This window comes from Callospermophilus lateralis, chromosome 4 (genome assembly GCF_048772815.1).
Source record: "Callospermophilus lateralis isolate mCalLat2 chromosome 4, mCalLat2.hap1, whole genome shotgun sequence".
Classification (NCBI taxonomy): Eukaryota; Metazoa; Chordata; class Mammalia; order Rodentia; family Sciuridae; genus Callospermophilus; species Callospermophilus lateralis.
In genome coordinates, this window is record NC_135308.1 from 72495625 (window position 1) to 72518776 (window position 23152).

Here is a 23152-nt window from a genome sequence, read left to right on the forward strand (position 1 = left end):
GAAATGCAAATCAAAACCACCCTAAGATACATCTCACTCCACTAAGATTGGCAGCCATTATGAAGTCAAACAACAACAAGTGCTGGCGAGGATGTGGGGAAAAGGGTTCACTTGTACATTGCTGGTGGGACTGCAAATTGGTGCAGCCAATTTGGAAAGCAGTATGGAGATTCCTTGGAAAGCTGGGATCAAACCACCATTTGACCCAGCTATTCCCCTTCTGGGACTATTCCCTAAAGACCTTAAAAGAGTGTACTATAGGGATACTGCTACATCGATGTTCATAGCAGCACAATTCACAATAGCAAGACTGTGGAACCAACCTATATGCTCTTCAATAGACGAATGGATAAAAAAAAATGTGGCATTTATACACAATGGAGTATTACTCAGCACTAAAAAATGACAAAATCATGGCATTTGCAGTGAAATGGATGGCATTAGAGCAGATTATGCTAAGTGAAGCTAGCCAATCCCTAAAAAACAAATGCCAAATGTCTTCTTTGATATAAGGAGAGCAACTAAGAACAGAGCAGGGAGGAAGAGCATGAGAAGAAGATTAACATTAAACAGGGACGAGAGGTGGGAGGCAAAGGGAGAGAGAAAGGAAATTGCATCGAAATGGAAGGAGACCCTCATTGTTATACAAAATTACATATAAGAGGAAGTGAGGGGAAAAGGAAAAAAGCAAGGGGAGAAATGAATTACAGTAGATGGGATAGAGAGAGAAAATGGGAGGGGAGGGGTGGGGGGACAGTAGAGGATAGGAAAGGCAACAGAACACAACAGACACTAGTATGGCAATATGTAAAACAGTGAATGTGCAAACAATGTGATTCTGCAATCTGTATATGGGGTAAAAATCGGAGTTCATAACCCATTGAATCAAATGTATGAAATATGCTATATCAAGAGCTTTGTAATGTTTTGAACAACTAATAATAAAAATTTTAAAAAAGAAAATAACTGAGCAATCTATTCAATGAAATAATACGAGAAAACTTCCCAGACTTGAAGAATGAGACAGAATCCCAAATCCTAGAAGCCTACAGGACGCCGAATGTGCAAAATCATAAGAGATCCACACCTAGACACATTATAATGAAGATGCCCAACATACAGAATAAGGAGAGAATTTTAAAAGCTACAAGAGAAAGGAAGCAGATTACATTTAGGGGTAAACCAATCAGGATAACAGCTGATCTTTCAACACAGACTCTGAAAGCTAGAAGATCATGGAATAACATATTTCAAACACTGAAAGAAAATGGGTTCCAAGCAAGAATTGTGTATCCAGCGAAATTAAGCTTCAGGATGGAAAATGAAATTAAAACCTTCCATGGTAAACAAAAGTTAAAAGAATTTGCAGCTAGAAAACCATCTCTTCAAAACATCCTCGGCAAAATATTACAGGAAGAGGAAATGAAAAATATCAATGAAAACCAACAGCGGGAGGTAGTACAGTAAAGGGGGGGGATAATCAAAGAGGAAAACAAACCATGTTTAGTAACATAAATAAACAAATATGGCTGGAAGAACAACCCATATCTCAATAATAACCCTAAATGTTAATGGCTTAAACTCACCAATTAAGAGACACAGACTAGTAGAATGGATCACAAAACAAGACCCAACAATATGCTGCCTTCAGGAGACGCATTTGATAGGAAAAGACATACATAGACTGAAGGTGAAAGGTTGGGAAAAATCATATCACTCATATGGACTTCGGAAACAAGCAGGAGTGTCCATACTCATATCAAATAAAATAGATTTCAAGCCAAAGTTAATCAAAAGGGATAAAGAGGGACACTACATACTGCTCAAGGGAACCATACACCAACAAGAAATAACAATCATAAATATATATGCCCCAAACAATGGTGCAGCTATGTTCATCAAACAAACTCTTCTCAAGTTCAGGAGTCTAATAGACCACCATACAATAATCATGGGAAACTTCAACACACCTCTCTCACCACTGTACAGATCTTCCAAACAAAAGTTGAATAAGGAAACTATAGAACTCAATAACATAATTAATAACCTGGACTTAATTGACATATATAGAATATACCACCCAACATCAAGCAGTTACACTTTTGTCTCAGCAGCACATGGATCCTTCTCAAAAATATATCATATATTATGTCACAGGGCAACTCTTAGACAATATCAAGGAGTAGAGATAATACCATGCATCTGATCATAATGGAATGAAATTGAAAATCAAGGATAAAAGAAGTAAGGAAAAATCATGCATCACTTGGAGAATGAACAATAGGTTACTGAATGATCAATGGGTTATAGAAGACATCAAAGAGGAAATTAAAAAATTCTTAGAGATAAATGAAAACATAGACACAACATATCAGAATCTATGGGACACATTGAAAGCAGTTCTAAGAGGAAAATTTATTGCTTGGAGTTCATTCCTTAAAAAAAGAAAAAACCAACAAATAAATGATCTAATACTTCATCTCAAAATCCTAGAAAAAGAAGAGCAAAACAACAGCAAAAGAAGTAGAAGGCAAGAAATAATTAATATCAGAGCTGAAATTAATGAAATCGAAACAAAAGGAACAATTGAAAACAATGACAAAACTAAAAGTTGGTTCTTTGAAAAAATAAATAAAATCGACAGACCCTTAGCCACGCTAACAAAGAGAAGAAGAGAGAGAACTCAAATTACTAGCATACGGGATGAAAAAGGCAATATCACAACAGACACTTCAGAAATACAGAAGACTATCAGAAATTATTTTGAATCCTTATATTCCAATAAAATAGAAGATAGTGAAGGCATCGATAAATTTCTTAAGTCATATGATCTGCCCAGATTGAGTCAGGAGGATATTGACAACCTAAACAGACCAATATCAATTGAGGAAATAGAAGAAACCATCAAAAGACTACCAACTAAGAAAAGCCCAGGACCGGATGGGTATACAGCAGAGTTTTACAAAACCTTTAAAGAGGAACTAATACCAATACTTTTCAAGCTATTTCAGGAAATAGAAAAAGAGGGAGAACTTCCAAATTCATTCTACGAGGCCAACATCACCCTGATTTCTAAACCAGACAAAGACACTTCAAAGAAAGAAAACTACAGACCAATATCTCTAATGAACCTAGATGCAAAAATCCTCAATAAACTTCTGGTGAACCGGATACAAAAACATATCAAAAAAATTGTGTACCATGATCAGGTAGGATTTATCCCTGGAATGCAAGGTTGGTTCAATATACGGAAATCAATAAATGTTATTCACCACATCAATAGGCTTAAAAATAAGAACCATATGATCATCTCGATAGATGCGGAAAAAGCATTCGACAAAGTACAGCATCCCTTTATGTTCAAAACTCTAGAAAAACTAGGGATAACAGGAACATACCTCAATATTGTAAAAGCAATCTATGCTAAGCCTCAGGCTAGCATCATTCTGAATGGAGAAAAACTGAAGGCATTCCCTCTAAAATCTGGAACAAGACAGGGATGCCCTCTCTCACCACTTCCGTTCAACATAGTTCTCGAATCACTGGCCAGAGCAATTAGACAGACGAAAGAATTTAAAGGCATAAAAATAGGAAAAGAAGAACTCTAATTATCACTATTTGCAGATGACATGATTCTATACCTAGCAGACCCAAAAGGATCTACAAAGAAACTATTAGAGCTAATAAATGAATTCAGCAAAGTGGCAGGATATAAAATCAACACGCATAAATCAAAGGCATTCCTGTATATCAGCGACAAATCCTCTGAAATGGAAATGAGGACAACCACTCCATTCACAATATCCTCAAAAAAAATAAAATACTTGGGAATCAACCTAACAAAAGAGGTGAAAGACTTATACAATGAAAACTACAGAACCCTAAAGAGAGAAATAGAAGAAGATCTTAGAAGATGGAAAAATATACCCTGTTCATGGATAGGCAGAACTAACATCATCAAAATGGCGATATTACCAAAAGTTCTCTATAGGTTTAATGCAATGCCAATCAAAATCCCAACGGCATTTCTTGTAGAAATAGAGAAAGCAATCATGAAACTCATATGGAAAAATAAAAGACCCAGAATAGCAAAAACAATGCTAAGCAGGAAGTGTGAATCAGGCGGTATAGCTATACCAGACTTCAAACTATACTACAGAGCAATAGTAACAAAAACAGCATGGTACTGGTACCAAAACAGGTGGGTGGACCAATGGTACAGAATAGAGGACACAGAAACCAATCCACAAAATTACAACTATCTTATATTTGATAAAGGGGCTAAAAGCATGCAATGGAGGAAGGATAGCATCTTCAACAAATGGTGCTGGGAAAACTGGAAATCCATATGCAACAAAATGAAACTGAATCCCTTTCTCTCACCATGCACAAAAGTTAACTCAAAGTGGATCAAGGAACTGGATATCAAATCAGAGACATGGCTTCTGATAGAAGAAAAAGTTGGCTATGATCTACATACTGTGGGGTCGGGCTCCAAATTCCTCAATAGGACACCCATAGCACAAGAGTTAATAACTAGAATCAACAAATGGGACTTACTCAAACTAAAAAGTTTTTTTCTCAGCAAAAGAAACAATAAGAGAGGTAAATAGGGAGCCTACGTCCTGGGAACAAATCTTTACTCCTCACACTTCAGACAGAGCCCTGATATCCAGAATATACAAAGAACTAAAAAAATTAGACAATAAGATACCAAATAACCCAATCAACAAATGGGCCAAGGACCTGAACAGACACTTCTCAGAGGAGGACATACAATCAATCAACAAGTACATGAAAAAAATGCTCACCATCTCTAGCAGTCAGAGAAATGCAAATCAAAACCATCCTAAGATACCATCTCACTCCAGTAAGATTGGCAGCCATTATGAAGTCAAACAACAACAAGTGCTGGCGAGGATGTGGGGAAAAGGGTTCACTTGTACATTGCTGGTGGGACTGCAAATTGGTGAGGCCAATTTGGAAAGCAGTATGGAGATTTCTTGGAAAGCTCGGAATGGAACCACCATTTGACCCAGCTATTCCCCTACTCAGTGTATTCCCTAAAGACCTAAAAAAAGCACACTATAGGGATACTGCTACATCCATGTTCATAGCAGCACAATTCACAATAGCAAGACTGTGGAACCAACCTAGATGCCCTTCAATAGACGAATGGATAAAAAAAATGTGGCATTTATACACAATGGAGTATTACTCTGCATTAAAAAATGACAAAATCATAGAATTTGCAGGGAAATGGATGGCATTAGAGCAGATTATGCTAAGTGAAGCTAGCCAATCCCTTAAAAACAAATGTCAAATGTCTTCTTTGATATAAGGAGAGTAATTAAGAACAGAGTAGGGATGAAGAGCATGAGAAGAAGATTAACATTAAACAGGGATGAGAGGTGGGAGGGAAAGGGAGAGAGAAGGGAAATTGCATGGAAATGGAAGGAGACCCTCAGGGGTATACAAAATTATATACAAGAGGAAGTGAGGGGAAAGGGGGAAAAATATAAGGGGGAGAAATTAATTACAGTAGAGGGGGTAGAGAGAGAAGAGGGGAGGGGAGGGGAGGGGGGATAGTAAAGGATAGGAAAGGCAGCAGAATACAACAGACACTAGTATGGCAATATGTGAATCAAATGATGTGCAACTGATGTGATTCTGCAATCTGTATACGGGGTAAAAATGGGAGTTCATATCCCACTTGAATCAAAGTGTGAAATATGATATATCAAGAACTATGTAATGTTTTGAACAACCAACAATAAAAAATTAATTAAAAAAAAGAAAATAACTGGAAACAAAGAAAAGAACAATAACAGAAACAACAACAAAAAAAATGAAAATAAACCTAGCTAAGAAGTTGAAAGACCTCTACAATAAAACTATAGAACACTGAAGAAAGAATTTTAAAGAAGACTATAGAAGATGGAAAGGCATCTGTTGTTCTTCAATAAGCAGATTTAATATTGATAAAATAATTATACAACCAAAAGCAATCTATAGTTTCAATCAGTCCCAATCAAAATATCAATGACTTTCTTCACAGAACTGAAAAAATCTATCCTAAAATTCATATGAAAGAATAAAGATCCAGCGTAACCAAAGGAATACTGAGAAAGAGAAACAAGGCTGGGGCAAAAAAAAATTCCCATGCTCAAATCATGCTGCAGAGCTCTAGTAACAAAAATAAAATGGCATTTATATGAAAACCAACATGAAAGTCACTGGACTAAAAGTCACTGGACTAAAAGTCACTGGACTAAAAGTCACAGAGATAAACCCACACAGATATAGTCATCTGATGCTTGACAGAATCAGTAAAAACACACATTGAATAAAAAAAATGGATGTTATGGTTTGGAGTTATGTGTCTTCCAAAAGCTCCTGTGTGAGAAAATGCAAGAGGAGAAACAATTGGATTGTAAGAGCCTTAATTCAATTTTTGCATTATTCCCCTGATGGGGATTAACTGCCTGGTAACTGAAGGCTGGTGGTTGTGGGTTGAGGGGGTGGGTTCTTGAAGGCATGGGTATATATTGTGTTCTGGAGAGTGGAGTCTGTCTCTTCTTCCTGATCACCACACAGGCTGCTCCCTTCTGCCACACTCTTCCACCATGATGTTCAGCCACACCTTGAGCTTCAATGAATGGAGCCTGCTGTTTATAAATAGACACCTTTGAGATCTTGAGCCCCTGCATAAATCTTTTCTCCTCTACAATTGTGCTGGTTGGGTCTTTTAGTCAAAGAAGTGAAATATCTGACTAAAGGAAGGGCAGCAGAATAAAATAGACATTATTATTGCTGTATGTATATATGTGACTGTGTGACCAATGGGATTCTGCAACCTGTACAATCAGAAAAATGAGAAATTATACCCCATTTGATTCAAATGTATGAAATGTCAAGATCATTGTAAAAAAATAAAAATAAAACATTGATATAAGGTAAACAAACTGATTAAATAGACTTTTTAACAAAAGGGAAAATACTAGGAAAACAAGATATCCATATGTAGAAGAATGAAAGGAGCTCCCTCTGTCTCACCTGCATAAACATCAACTAAAATGGATCAGAGACCTAGTAATTAGACAAGAATCTTTACAATTGCTAGAAGAAAACATAGGGCCAACTCTCCAATACACAGGCACAAACAGTGTTTAATAAAACTCCCAAAGCTCAAGAAATGAAACCAAGACTCAATTGGGGCAGCTTCAAATTTAAAAACTTCAAACAGCAAAGGAAACAAGATGTTGAAAAGAGAGCCTGAAGAATGGGAGAAACTCTTGCCACTTAATCTTCTGACAGAGGATTCATATCCAGAATATGTAAACATCAAAATAACTCAAATAACCCAGTCAGTCAATGGGCAAGTGATCTAAACAGATACTTCTCAGAAGATGACATGAAAATGGCCGAGAAATATACGAAAAAACTGTTCAACATTCTTAACAATAAAGGAAATGAAATAAAAGTGAGGTTTTATCTCAACCCAGTTAGATAAGATTCAAGATAAATAATAATCATTGCCTTGTTTTAGGTTGTTGTGAACTGAATAGTTTTCCTGATTTTAATCTCAGCAGATTCATTATTGGAATATTGAAAAGGTATTGATTTTTTCAAAATATTTATTTTTTTTAGTTGTGGTTGGACACAATATCTTCATTTTATTTGTCTATTTTTATGTGATGCTGAGATTGAACCCTGGGCCTTGAATGCGCTATGCAAGTGTTCTACTGCTGAGGCACAACCCCAGCCTGAAAAGGTATTGATTTTTGAATGCTGATTTTGTATTCTACTTTTCTGAATTTGTACATAAGTTTTATAATTCTTCTGATGGAGATGTTTGAGTATACTACATACAGGATCCTTTCTTCAGGAAACAGATAATTTGGCTTCTTCATATTTGTATCTCTTTAATTTCTTCTCTTGTCTGATGGCTCTGACTTTAGTTTCAATAACTATATTGACTAGGAGTGGTGAGAGTGAACATCCTTTTCTTGTTCCTGATTTCAGAGAAAATATTTTTAGTTTTTCTTCATTCAATAGGAAGTTGGCTTTGCATTTGCTATACATAGCCTTTAAATGTTGAGGTAACTTCCTTCTATCCCTAATTTCTTCAGATGTTTTAACATGAATGGGAGCTAAAATTTATCAACTGTTTTTTTCTTTATTGAACTGATCATGTGATTCTTATCCCTAGATGTATTTTTTTTGGTGAATTAAACTTATTGATTTGCATATGTTGAACTACCCTTGCATCCCACTCACATGAAACCCACTTTTCATTCCATACTATTTTGTTAAAGTGTCTTTGAATGTGCTTTAATAATATTTTATTGAAAATTTTTGTGTCTGCTTCATTCAGGGACATTGGTCTGTAGTTTTTCCTTCTTTGATGGATCTTTGTCTTGTTTTGGTATAAGAGTAACACTGGCTGTATAGAATAAATTTGGAAATGTTTTCTACTTTTTTATTTCATGGAATAATTTGAGAAAGATGGGTAAAATTTCTTTCTTAATAGTTTGATAGGACTTCTTCTTGTTGGAGGACTTCTAATTGCTGCTTCAGTATCATTGCTTGATATGGTCCGTTTAGGTTTTCTATATTTTGCTGGTTTGATTTCTACCTAGTAATTGGTTAATATCTTCTAGATTTTATAGTTTTAGTGTAAATTTTCAAAATAGTTCCTAATGAGCCTCTGGACTTCTGAAATGTTTTTTTTTCATCTCTTATTTTGTTGATTTGGGTCTTCTCTCACTTTTAGTTATTTTAGCTAAGGAGAGAGCTGTACTATCAAAAACAGCATGGTACTGGCATCAAAACAGACATGAAGACGAATGCAATGGAATACAAAACACAGAATAAGCTCAAATAGATATTTCCATCTGATACTTGACAAAGGAACAAAAACCTTACATTGGAAAAAAGAGCCTTTTTTAAAAAAAATGATTCTTGGAAAACTGGATATTTGTATGTAGAAGGATGAATCTAGTTCCATATCTCTCAACCTGCACAAAGGTCAACTAAAACGAATCTAAGACCTAGGAATTAGACCAAAAACTTGACAGAAGTAATTGACAGAAGAATATAGGCTTACTATTCCAACATATTGGCACAGGCACCTTATCAAGACCCTGAAAGTTCAAGAAATAAAACTAAGAATCAACAAGTGGGATGGTATCACTTAAAATATTTCTGCACAGCAAAGGAAATAAGAGAATGAATAGAGAGCCTATAAAATGGAAGAAAATATTTGCCAGCTATTCTTTTGACAGAGGATTAATATCCAGAATATATAAACATCTCAAAAAGTTAATACCTAAGAAGCACTTAATCTAATTAATAAATGGACAGAAAAGATAAACAGATATTTTTCAAAAGACGTAATACAAATGACCAAGAAATATATGAAAATCTGCTTAACATCTATACAAATCAAGGGAATGCAGATCAAAACTAAATTTTTATGTCATCTGGTCCTTGTTAGAATGGCAATCATCAAGTATATATATATATATATATATATATATATATATATATATATATATATATATATATATATATAATAAATGCTGGAGTGGATGTGGGGAAAAATACTCATTCATTTTAGACGGCACTGCAAATTAGTACAGTCACTTTGGAAAACAGTATAAAAAGTTCTCAAAACACTAGGAGTAAAACAACTTCATGACTATGTCACTCCTTGGTTTTAACCAAAGAATTAAACTAGGCATACTGGAGTATATTGGCATATCAGTGTTGAGGGAAGCACAATTGACAATAGCCAAGTTATGGAAACAGCCTGGGTGCCTGTCAGCTGATGAATGCATATAGAGAATGTGGGAAAATTTTACTCAGCCATCAAGGAGAATTAAATTATGGTATTTGCATATAAATGGCTGGAACTGGAGAACATTATACTAAGGGAAATATACCAAATTCAGAAAGTCAAAAATTGAATTTCCTCTCTTAAATGCAGAAGTTGGAGCAAAATAAGGCATGAAGGGAAAGAAAGGGGTAGAATTCTGGACTAACAATGACTTATGAAAGAAAAAGAGAGATCAATGGAAGAGAGTAAGGGAGTTGATGCGAAGGAAGAAAAATGAGAAAAAGGAGGAACTATAGAATGAAATCGACCAAATTACGTTAAAGATAAATATACCATGTTAAAGTATATGTGTGTTTATGTATGTATAATTGTAGATATATAAAACTAATTTATTTAAAAAACTATAAATTAACAGAAAGGAGATAAGTAGAGGAAGGGGAGCAGAAGAAGGGAGACGAAAAAAGTGGAATACAGGGAATTAAAATGGAGAAAATTTTATTTTGTGGGTGTATAAATAGTTCAAAATGAACACTTCTATTATGGAGAAATATAATGCATTGATAAAAATTTAAGAATTAAATAAATAAATGTTGGTGAGGATGTGGGGATAAAGAAATACACACACATTCATGGTAAGATGGTAAATTAGTATGACAACTTTGAAAGCAGTATGAAGATTGTTTAAAAGAGTAGGAATGCAGCTACCATAAGACCCTGCTATTCCACTTGTTTATATGTATCAAAAGAGTTGAAATCAGCATAAAACCGTGATACAGGTATATCAGTGTTTATAATAGCTGAGTTTATAGTGACCTAGTAATGGAACCAGCTTAGGTGTCTCTTAATGAATGAATGAATAAAAAATTACACACACACACACACACACACACACACACACACACACACAATACCCACAAATACACATAATAGAGTTCTATTCAGTCATAAAGAAAAATTAAATTATATCATTTGATGGTAAATAGGTGGACCTGGAGAAAATCATGCTAAGTGAAATAAGCCAGACTCAGGATGATAAGAGTTGAAACTTTTATCTCATATGCAGAAGCTCCATAGAAGTAAGAAATAAAAAGAGAGATATTATGAAAATAGAAGCAATAACAGTGGATTAGAAGGGGTTGAGGGGAGGCATGACAGGGAGAAATGGAGAGGATCTCTGAAATGAAATTCTCCATATTATGCTCTCTGTGTGCTTGAATATATCACGATGAATTTTACTTTTATGTATGAATATTATGTTCTCACTATAAAAACAATAAATACATAGAAGGCAGACATGTTGATTATCAGAGGGAAGGAGAAAGGAAAGGGGAAGCATTAGATATTTAAATGGAGCAAATTATGCTATATGTATTTATGAATAATCAAAATTAATGCCACTATTATGAATAATAATATTGCACTAATAAAAATACTAAAATGCTCTCCAAATTACTTCTCACATGTTTAAAGACAAGAATACTTGATGTTCAAACAGAAGTCTTGGTTTGCTTTGTGAAGACTGGAACAAAGCCACAAAGTCTCTGCAGTTCACATAGATATGTATCAATCCCAAGAGCAGGGTGTGCAGACAGAGGACACAATATTTACCTCCTTTCAGAAGCAATAAAATAGCTTCAGTGAACAGAAAAAGGAAAGCAAATGCATCATCTTGGTTTACAAGGCTACTTAGAATCTTGAGTAAAGGAAAACTGATCATTGATATGTCCGAATCCATCTTTACCATGATAATAATGCAAAACCACTGGAGACATAGTTATCCACTTACCTGTCTGAGAACACCTGGCACCACCTCCCTCTTCTGGGAAAAAATTCTTCTCCTTCATTCCAAATAAAGAATGAATTTCAGGAACAGGTATCTCTTCAACATCATCATAACCACTGCTTGTGGCAACTGCATGCTGTCCTCCAAGTTCTGAAAACAGGGAATAAGGAGGAAGCAGAAGATATATGTTAGTCTTGGTGATGTCTTCAGTCTGTTCTAATGAAGAGATTCTCATAGTTGAGAAATATAAGTACCATATTCCAAGGCTGTCCCAAAGGCATACATTTGATGTCCATATTCTTAGATCATGTAAATCATCTAAATGTTTCAATGTATGAAATTCAAGAATATTTTATTAACATGTCATGCCAAAAAGCATCAATAAACTTATGTTGTAAGTTTGATGCACTCTTTTCGGGCATATGATAAAGGGTTGGAAAATATGGACATATCAGAGATTGAGGGTGATTTCGTCAGGCCTAAGGAGAACCCAGGCTGTTCATATGGCCTCTGAGGCAATGGAGACACAGAGGAGAAGCCTGGTTTTATCTCTCCCACAAAGGCTATTTACCAATTTGAATCCCAGGAGTCATGGGTTTCAACCTCCTCTAGTGCTTTGCTGTCCTTGAGATTTAATTTTAAAGAGCACTCCTGGACATGACCCCCCCTAGGAACTCTCCATTTTTACCACTTGGGGAAGGTCCATGGTGTCCTCCTTCCTTAGGTCATTTTTAGAGAAGCTCTTCCAATGATTGATAAGTACAGGCATCACCCACACTCCTTGTGTTCTAGTGATTATGAAGGTCATTTTTTTGTCTTAGTATTTCATAAACCACAAAATAGTCCATACATCCCTGTATTTCAGGTCAAATCCATATGTTCTCTTTCACCATTGAATTTGTGAGATGATCAAGTTCAAATGTTCTTTTTAAAGTTATGGCCTTGGATTTTATAATGATATATTTGAGGTGTGTCTGTGACCATATGGAAGTATCTGTGGAAACCAACAGATTAGAGTCTCATCTTTCCCTTTCTGTATGACAGAGTGGGTGGAGAGAAAAAGTAGTTGTGAACCTGAAGGAAGAGACCCTTCCCATCCTAATCATAGAAAGTTCTTCTCAGATGGTAACCTCCTCCTCCTCCCACCATCCAGGGGAAGACCTGTCTCTACTACCTGGGGCAGGTTCAGGGTCTCCATTCTCCTCACTGTCCCCTGTGTAATAGGGTAGCTTAGTTGCTGAGCCATCATCAGACATGGTTCCTAGTAGGGAGAAAACATCAGAGACAAACACAGGAGGAGGTCAATGTCATGGTTCAGAAAAAATTTTGAAGCTTCATCCTTGTAGAGAGAGGGCTTAGAGCTCCTGTCCTAGAAGGTTCTGATAATTGTTACAGTGGTCCAGGAATATTCCTAAAAGATCTTGTTCTAAATGGTTGGTCCTCAGGTTGGGGGCATTTGAAAAGGTAGAACCTTTAAGGTGTGAGAACTAGTGGGAGGAATGAAGTTGTTGGGTGCATCCTCTTGAAAAGTATTGTAAGATGCTAATCTCTTCTTCTTTCTCTTAATTTTCTGGTCACTATGAGGTGAGCATCTTTGCCCCACCACATGCTCCCAGCATGATAGGCTGCCTTGCACAGGCCGGATCTGCAAATGGAAGCCAAATCAAACTTTCTTCTTTATAATTTGATTATCTCAGGCATTTTATTTCAGTAATAGAAAGCTACCAGATATGCCATATGAGGTTGGGTTAGTCATGTGATCTTTTCTTATTGAAGATTCCCACACTGATAGCAAACTCATGCAAACAGAGGAGGCTATGGAACACACCTGGGCTGTTCAGCAGGCTCTCCTTCTCTGGATTTATGGGGTAATCTATCTCCTGGTACAGGACCTCATCAACAGCATCTTCAAATGTGGATAAGGCTATGGAAAGCAGAATGAGTTCAGACATTGATCCTGGAAGTCTTTCCATTACCAACAGACCATGGGATAGAACTAGATTTCTGTCCACCCCTGGATCTTAAGCCTAGTCTCTACTAGCACTGCCCACATGGGAAATCATCCTATTTGAGGGCTCCGTTTTTTAAACCAGGACAAATTCATGTCTTTTAAGTTTCCAAGTCCATGGTAGAGAAAGCAATTTTTCATATAATGAGAACAAGACTAAAATGTGTACTTAAAAAATGGCCCAATATTATCATGCATACTTTCAGGTCACAGAATTCCCAAGTCCCACCTTGGCGCTGTGCTCTCCATCGGGGCAATTGAGTTCCCAGGATGATGAGAACAAGAAAGAGAAGGGCTCCCAGGATCATGCAGAGGATCCCAGGTAAGGAGAAGATGCCAGGGACAGGAGCTGAGGCTGAACTGGTGTCTGAAGAAGAAAAAGAGCCATGAGTCTTTAGAGAAGACCATAAGCTCAGAAAAACCCAATTAGCCTGGTCATCACTTGAGTCCTCAGGACCATGAAGTCCCTAGTTCAGATATCATATATCATGAATGTCAGGATATTACCACCCTAGATCCTGCTCTGTTCTGTGTCAAATATCTTCTGAGTCTGATTTAAAGGAATTTCTATAAATTTAATGTGGGTGAGGCAGTGGAGCTCCCTGAGTGTTACAATTTAACACAAATGATGGCTTCTTCTAACACCTGATCATCAGGTCTACTGTAATATGACCAGAGCTGTGTGGATTCCTTAGTGTGGATTCCTGAGCATCTGCCTATCTCCTCCATTACCGGGTTCAGAGCAAAAAATAAAAAATAAAAATAACACTTACTTCTCCTGGTGGGACGAGTTGTTGTCCTTTCACCTAGAGAGAAGTAAAGGAAAATAGATTCAGTGCACTGTTTTGATCTTGGAATGTCTCTGGGTCCCACCCTCAACCATTAGCACATAGTTCTGTCCCAGATGCCAGGAGATTGGGCACAGCCTTCCAGAGCCAGGGCTCAGGGCAGCAGGGCAGCCTGGGAAGCCCTTTGGATGCAAACACACTCCTTCAACCCTAGGCCCCCCGTCCTGGTCCTGCTACTCACCAGAGCACCTCACACCAGCGTCCTCCTCATGCTTGCAGTCACTCTGTCCCCAGGGTGCTGCAGCACAGGCCCACAGGGAGGGCTCCCTGCCCCTGCACTGCACCTCATCCAGCCAGATGCTTCCATTTCCAGGGCCAAATGCAGCTTCTCCTGGGGCTTCCAGGGCAGAGCCACAGCCCAGCTGCTGACATACCACCTCAGCCTCTGCCAGGCTCCAGGAGTCATCACACACAGTGCCCCAGGCGCCTTCATGCCAAACCTCCACTCGCCCTGAGCACTCGCTGTCTCCTCCCCTGAGTCGGAGCTTCTCTTTGTCTGAAAAGGCAGCAGCACCTCCTCTTACTCCCTGGTGGGAGGAAAGGAGCCCATGGAAGCCATGGGGGAAGGTGGAAAGGGATGAGTTACCTGTGCAGGGTGCAGTGGCTGGACAGCTCTTGGGTCTGTTTCCTGTAGGAGCAGACAGTGGGGGAAGCACTAGTAAGTGACAGATGGGGAGATCCTGCCCCCAGACAAGTCTCTCTAAGGTCCTAGGCTCAGTTCAGGTAACAGGTGGAGATAAGGTGCTTCAAAAGTAGTCTATTAGACTGGGTTACTGCGACATTCATTCTCTATAGCATATTCCTATCAGCAGCTGAAATTATTTTTATCAATTTACCTGTTTTAAATGCCTACTATGTGAAAAAAAATACAACCATGATAATGCACATTCTCATGTATGTACTCGAAAACACACTCAGACACAAGTTACCCAGAAAGAAAAGTCCTCTAGAAAGGAGCCTTGCCTCATTCCTTCTGTTCCTGCTAATAGGACAATGCCTGGCATGTTGAGTGCATTCCTTAGAAATATATATGGGTGACTTTCTACGAATGCTATGAAAATTGGCTTGATAAATGTTTAATGATTAAATAAATAGATGAGTAAGATGAGCAGAAAAACAGTTTTTTAATTCTTTCAAATCCCTAAGGCAATAAAAGATATGTAAATTAATGTCAATGGTTTTTGGTAATAAATATTAGGCATTTAAAACTTAAGTACTGAGTAATCCCCAAAATAAATTGTACTCAATATCTCTCATATTGTTAATGAAAAATTACAAACATTGAAAATATTCATTTAAATTAATTGAAACTATTATTTTAAATAAATTAAACTATTTTTTACATAAATTATGCAAACAGATATCAGAGAAAAGTTAATAAGTAAACAATGGTTAGCTGGAAAGAGAAATATTTTCATGGAAAGATAATACACTGAGGAAAATTAATACATGAAAGAACATAGAGGTAACATAGAACCAAGCGAAACAAAAGAATACATATAAATGCAAATTAACATGGACAAAACACACATGCCACTTGTCCTAAAACACCTTCATGGATATACATTATCCCCATTATTCTGTCAACCTCCTACACTCTACTGAGAACATCTCTAGATGATGGCAGGACCTGTTTTGGGTTTTTGCTTATTTCAGGATTGGGTGTCTGTTTCTCAATATGTGGAGTCTATTGTAAGAAAAAACATCATCTGTACCTAATCTTATTATTTATTATCACTTTAGACTCTACAGGAAAAAGGAAAAAATAAGGCGAGGAAAGGTAGAAAAAGGAAAAGAGTAAAAAAAAAATTGCTTGTGAAATGTTTACCATCATTTATTTTCTCATCCTTCCTGGATTTTAGGCAGTTCCTAGCATAGGTTTGTGGGCTTTTTTCCTTTTTTGATTTTTGAGTTTCTGTATGTTCTTTGACTTTAGTTTAAAGGTCAAGTTATTAAAAAAATCCCAGTGTATTATATGAAGATATGAATTACTGTTGGAAAACAATTGCTCCTACAAAGTAATATGATGATATCTGTTTAAAAAATAGATATCCTGTGATCTTGCAACCATTGGCAGTCATCTTGTAGTAATAACCTACTAGTATGTAGAATTACATGTGCAAGGATATTTATTACAATATTATTTTTAGAAGGGAAAAATAAAAAAAACAATTATAAATAAATAGCAAAAATGATTATGCAGGCTCTAATACTTATCTCTTAAGAATGTAACATTATGGAGTTGTTTTACAAAAGAGTAAGCACTACTTGTGGAACATCTTTAATATATTGTTAAGAAAGCCAATGTAACAATAGTAAATATGATACAAGCCCAACATTGTAAAACCAAATAAAAAGATGCCATAAGATAAATGCTATTATCACTATATTAGTTTAGATAAAATTCCATGAAAATGGAGAATTATAAAAAGAGCAACTACCAGTCCATTAATTCTATTTACATCAGGGTAATATGAATAGACAAGGGGCTATGCAATGTCACTAATGTACCATTTATATTTTAATATGTCTTCCTTGATTTCACTGAGTAATTAGGGTTTTGGTAATTCAATGTAATAGAAAGCATATTATTTAATTCTACACCAAAAATAAACTAGAAGGAAGAACATAAATCCCCTAGTGTCAAATATTTGCCAATCATGTGAAGAGATCAAAAAATATAACACAGCATAAGAGAAGGTGGGGTGGACATCCCTTTATGTCTCCAGTGCTCTTTGCCCAGAGAGGCAACATTACTCATTCCCTTGGGTTCCTCACATGGTGAGGTGCTTTAGAGTTACTTAAACTTAGAGTGAACCCAAACCCAACCAGTAGTAATCTGCACCTGTGAGTCACATCCTTGACCCTGAAGTGGCTCACAGTCTCCTCCCTCTTCCATGGGGAAGTCCTTCAAAGTCTGAGAAAAACAATGTGTTCACTCTTCCTGGCATTTCTGCAAATTATGGTAATTACAAACTGCTGAGCCATGGTTTCCAGTTGTTTCTGCATTTGGGAGCCTCAGAGAAATTTGTCACTTGAGTCACTTCTAAAGGCAGCTCACCTGTGACACAGCAACACATTAATCAACTTGTTAATCAAATGAACATATTTCCAGCATTAAATAGACAATATGTTATGGAAGACAAAGACCACTGAATATTGTTGGAAGAGTCCAAGCAACAAGTGATCTTTCCTGAACTAAGATGAGGGTGGGAGGAAAGACTAGAAGAAATTAGGACATGGTTTCTGGTACATGCATAGAACTTGCTACTACATTGGAACTGGAGGGAGAGTGAAATGGAGATGTGAATGTAGACTGAGAATAAGTAACTGATCAACAACAGTGGCATTAACTGGGATTGGGAATAGAAAAGGGACAAATTGGTAGAGGCAGATTGAAGGAGTGAAATAAAATGCTCTACTTTGAAAACTAAATTTGAGTTGTCCATTATACATTCAAGTAAGGGACCAGTAGCATTGAAATATATGAGAATGGATTTAAGGTCAGAGATCAGATATGGAGTTTATATTGGGAGCTGTCAGTGGAATAATATCATCTAAGGCCTGGACCCCAATGAGGTTAGTGAAGGAAAGAGCTAAGGAAGAATAGAGAGTCTAACATTTAGATATTGAAAGAAGAAGTTGCAAGAATAATAATCAGTAAATTAGAGTGACCATGAGGAGAAAACAAAAAAGAAGATAGACAGCTGAAAGTTTCTATTTTTCTAGTAAAGTTTGAGTGAAGGTTATCATTTTATGTATGATGTGGTTTAAATAACAATGAGGGGGAGATCAGGAAATTTATAAAATGTCATGTTAGAGAGAGGGCAAGAGCACATGTGAGAGAAGCACACTACAATATGGGGCCAGTGTGGAGGATCCATCAGAGATTGGATCACAAATTCAAAGAGACTAGCAGGATAATTTCACATTATAACAAGATACAGTACTTGTCCATGATTCATCACTTCTTGCCTAGTTCAGTGCAGGCAGAGAAGAGTTAGGTAATTGACTCAACTATTCCTCTCATTGACAGATAAAGAAGAAACCTCATAATTGAATAAACTTGAAGGGGGAGGATTATAATGGGGCATCATGTTGTCTAATCAGGGTAAGAAGAACATCTGCAATTCTGAGGAGAGTGGAAGAATTAAAAACTGATAAGGGAAAACACTTGTAATCTGCATGAGGATGAAATATCTGGAAAAGAAGCATAATGAATATGTGCCACTCAGAGAAGAGGCAACAGTCAGAGAAGGAATAATGCAAACAAGATCTCAAGCTGGACAGTTAGTGATGCTCAATAGTGTGGCCATCCAGGGAGATGGGATGTAAGTGTAGTGTTTCCAAGGGAGAAAGTGAGGAATGGAGGCCAGTATGTTATCTCAGTTGTGTGCAAGTTTTCTGGAAGCACCAGGAACAGGAGACAGAGGAGCCTAGTGAGCCTGGGATTGCAGCATTCCTGGATGAGGGGGAGCAACCAGGTTGAAGAATGACACCAGTTGAAGTGGTAGCTGGTGCCACACTTCATGGGACAAATTTTAAGCATGTAGCCATGGGAAAAAAAATATATAAATTGTTGAAATGACAAAGGAAAGCAGGAACATTTTTATTCTAAGATTCGACCCAGAAATATTCTTTTGAAAGGGAAGCACAGAGCCTCCAGATCATAAAGATATCATTGTTTTCACAGGACAGCCAGTTTTTTTTTATCAGAATATTAAACTGAAGACACATTATAACTCTTAAGAAATTAGGAGATAATAGACTCCAATTTCCAACAGGCCCCATAGAATATTTCCTGGGAGAGGGATGAAGTGGTTTGTTTGCAGTAGCATATGGATGAAGGCTCAGAGGAGGCAGTATCAAACAGGACCTCTGGGACTGTAAGGATATGAATTCAATAAGAAAATAAGGGAAGCAGGACCCTCATCTCACAGCAATTCCCCATAATGTGGCAGATGAGAAGATTAATAGACAGCTTTTCAACAGAATTGGTTTTGGGGCAATGGAGAAAAGTCGAACTCTTCTTACCCATCCAGGTAATCAGGTATCACTCTCCCCACTTCTTCCTACTCTGCTCATGATGGGATTTTATCAGTACCTCAAGGTCACCAGACTTCTCACACCTCAGTATTTACACTGACCAAATGCTCTTATTACTTTCTCCGTTTGACATCTACTTCCTTCTTTGGTCTCAACCTAAATGTGATTTCTCTTTTTCTCAAATTACCCATTTAAACAGCACCTTCCACTTCTTTATGACACTCCCATTTATGGTTGGTGTGTGTCATCATGCTAGAGGATAAAATCCATGAGGACAGGGGGAGTATTTTCTTATTGTCTCTCATCCTCATGCCTAAAATTAAGTTGCTAGATGCAATTCACTCAATTACTTATCATCAACAATCTGAACTGAGAGTTTGTCTGACTGATGTAGATGGCTGATGTCCGTAAAAGACCATGAGCTCTAAGATAACCAAGTATTACTGGATACTCCAAGTTTTCCCTCACTCTATTGAGATTATGGGATGGATGAAGTGCTTACTCCTAATCTTAGTTTCCACATCTGGATTAAATTATCACCATAATACATATGAGAGTTTGCTGAGAGGTTTAACCTTCATTACATATGGAAAACAATAACAGCAACAACAACAACAAAAAAACCCGTAACACTATGACAGGACATAGCAAGTGATTTATATAATTGAGGTAAAATTCACTCTACTAAGGAAATAGAGAGTAATTATTATAGCATAAGACTGCACTAGCCATTTGCTGATACAGTTTTTTAGAGGGTAAATTCATGCTCAATTTAATATCCATGGCATTTTCCACATAATTGGCTGTCAGAACAGGTTTACTTAATTTTGTCATTGAAAGAAGATTGTAAATTGAGGTTAAAATAATCTCTATTCAAATTTGTACCTCATAGTCTTATTTGAACTTGTTCTCTTGGCTTGAAAGTATGAAATTTATCTAACAACTTACAGAGTGAGGACACAGGGAGAGGGAGTAAGTCACCTGAACACATGATATAAGCTTCTTCCTTTGCAGAGCAAGATCTCTGTTTCCAGGGGTCAGAAGGACACTGCCAGAGAGAGGTGTCTGTTTTCCTACACTGGATTCCATCCACCCAACGAGGTCTAGAACCTTCTCTGAGAGGAACAGAAGAGTTGAGAGTCCCAGTGTCCCCACAGCCAAGCTGTCTGCAGATCACGGACAAGGTCACAGTTTCCATGGGGCTGTGGCAGACACTGCCCCAGGTGTTGTTGTAGAAAACCTCCAGCCACCCAGCACACTCCTGGTCCTCGCTCACCAGCCTGAGGGCCAGGAACTCTGAAACCAAGAGGAGGAAAATAGGACACAGTGAGTATTTAATGTTTAGTGCTATTTTCCTTAACCCCTATGTAATGAGTGCTCACTGCTAACTTTGCTGATGAAATGCCCACTGGGAGAAAGACAAAACTTTTATCCATTTACCTGTTTTGATAACTTGTATGTATCTTTGTAATTCTATGATAATGGTATAGTGGAAAATTAACAGGCAGGAGCACTGAAGTGGGGTTCTTGAGGTGAGGGAGGAAAAGCTACTTGACTAAATATTTGGCAGACCCTGGGAAAAGGGGTGTGGACAATGAGATGGCAGAACAGTGATGTCCCAGATATGTCACTTCCTGATCCTGGAGCTTGTGGATAGTTTACCTTTTGAGGTAAAGGAGCTTTGCAAATAAGATCAAGATGAGAAATTTTTAATGGTGAGATTATTATAGATTATCTGGAATTAATTATTTCATCCCAATCTAACATCCTTTGATCTGTATTCTTACAAGCAGACAATGGTTTCTGAATCTGGTCAAAGAAATTTGTGAAGATGAAAAAAATGGGTAGAAATATGCAAGGTGGTTGATTTGAATAAGGAAGGCAAATATAGGTAATTTTTAGATGCTGGAAAGGCAAGAAAATGAGTTTTCCCAAAGCCTCCACTGAATGTAGCTCACTGACACATTGTTTATACCTCAGGAGGATTGGGGTCAGACTTGGACTCATGTTGTTTAATTAACTATCTGTGGTAATTTATTATAGCAGCAATAAGTAACTAATACAGTGGGTCTCAGGATGTTGCACACACAGTAACTGAAGCATGAGGTCTGCAGTCAAATGGACACTGAAGAGAATGATTGTCAGGAGGCAGGAATGAAGAGCAGCTCAGCTGCTGCATCAGGAAATGGAAGCCCTTCATCTTTTCTGCTAGAGACACAGGCATTGTGGGATGAGCCTTCTTCCCCTCCACCCTGCCACCAATTTCCCCTCCTCTGCCCTCAGGCTCAGATACTATCATGTACATGCTCCTCATTTCTTCCAACTGTACCCAGTGTGCACCATAGACCTGAGCAGATGACCCCAGCATCTTCTTTGTGCCTGCAGTCGTGCTGCCCCCAGCCCTGGGAAGGGCACTGCCACACGCGGGCCTCCTCTCCTGTGCAGTTCAGCTCATCCAGCCAGATGGGTCCTGATCCCTCTCCAAAGTGAGCAGAGATGGTGGCCTCAAGGGGCACTCCACAGCCCAGCTGTCTGCACACCACATGGGCATCTCTCAGGTCCCAGCTGTCATCACAGATGGAGCCCCAAGAGCCCTGCTGCAGGATCTCCACTCTCCCTGCACAGCGACTGCCTCCATCCACCAGGCGGAGCTGTCTGCTGTCTGAGGAGAGACAGGGTCATGTCAGTGGGCATTTACACAGGGAATGGGAAGGCTCAGGTGCTTGGATCCTTGCTCACCTGAGCAGTTGCTGATGTGTCCCTCTGAGGCTGCAGAGCCTGCTGGGTCAGATGAGGAGTCATTGCACTGGGGCAGCAGCTTGGTCTGGTTGCCTACAGATGGGAGTAGAGAGGATGAAACTGAATTAAAGTACATAATAATCTAGTGATTGTATCTGAAAGCTGTAGGACAAAATCAGTAATTTCCTATCTTCAGAACTGTTCTCCTAATGGAGATTTCTGCTCCTGACTCTGACACTTTGGGGCTTTATGTCAAGTACTAAGAGTGACTTAGGCAAGTGGCAATATGTTAGTACTTCTTGAGAACATTGCACAACTCTCAGGATAGCTAGAATTTAAGAGTCAAGTGAAGAGAAAAGTGAAAAGTGGGATCAGCTATTTTTCCCTGGAGGCACTTACCCACATCAGATTTAAAGGTGACCCTGAAAATATCAGCATGTTTTCCAGATTACCATGGCCATACACAAATATAATTTAGGTTGGACCAAAGAAGAGAAATCATGTTAGACAAACAGGAAACTTGTATAATATTTTGTGAACTAAAAGGGTTTTTGTCACAGGGATGGTGCCAAGTTTCTCAAAACTTCAATTGTTTCTGTGTGATGTGATCTAAAATAAAATATTTGGAAGAGGCAAAATACAATCCTTTTATTTATTTAGTTTCTCAAAAACAATTTTGATCCAAAACACCACATGAAATAGAGTTTAGTAGAAAACAAACAGGAAAAATGAGAAAAAAAAATGGAAAAGATTGTTACATATTAGTATTGGTGTTTCCTTATAGGTAATTTATATAATCATGTTTAATTGGTCTATTAAATGGCATGATGTTCATCTTGGCAGAGAAAGTATCACCAAAATATAGTAAAAATTGGAAAGTTAAAAAG

At 37.6% G+C, this 23152-nt stretch overlaps 1 protein-coding gene across 1 annotated transcript in view; it reads right to left on the minus strand.

Annotated features, from left to right (window-relative positions):
• The window catches only part of LOC143398301 (uncharacterized), a 257757-nt gene that overhangs the window by 1449 nt on the left and 233156 nt on the right, over nt 1–23152 (minus strand). The window contains 9 exon segments of the mRNA XM_076855295.1: nt 11628–11774; nt 13453–13548; nt 13862–13999; nt 14406–14438; nt 14662–14976; nt 15067–15108; nt 20508–20822; nt 21874–22188; nt 22266–22358. Of these exon segments, the coding sequence (XP_076711410.1) occupies nt 11628–11774; nt 13453–13548; nt 13862–13999; nt 14406–14438; nt 14662–14976; nt 15067–15108; nt 20508–20822; nt 21874–22188; nt 22266–22358 (1494 nt within the window).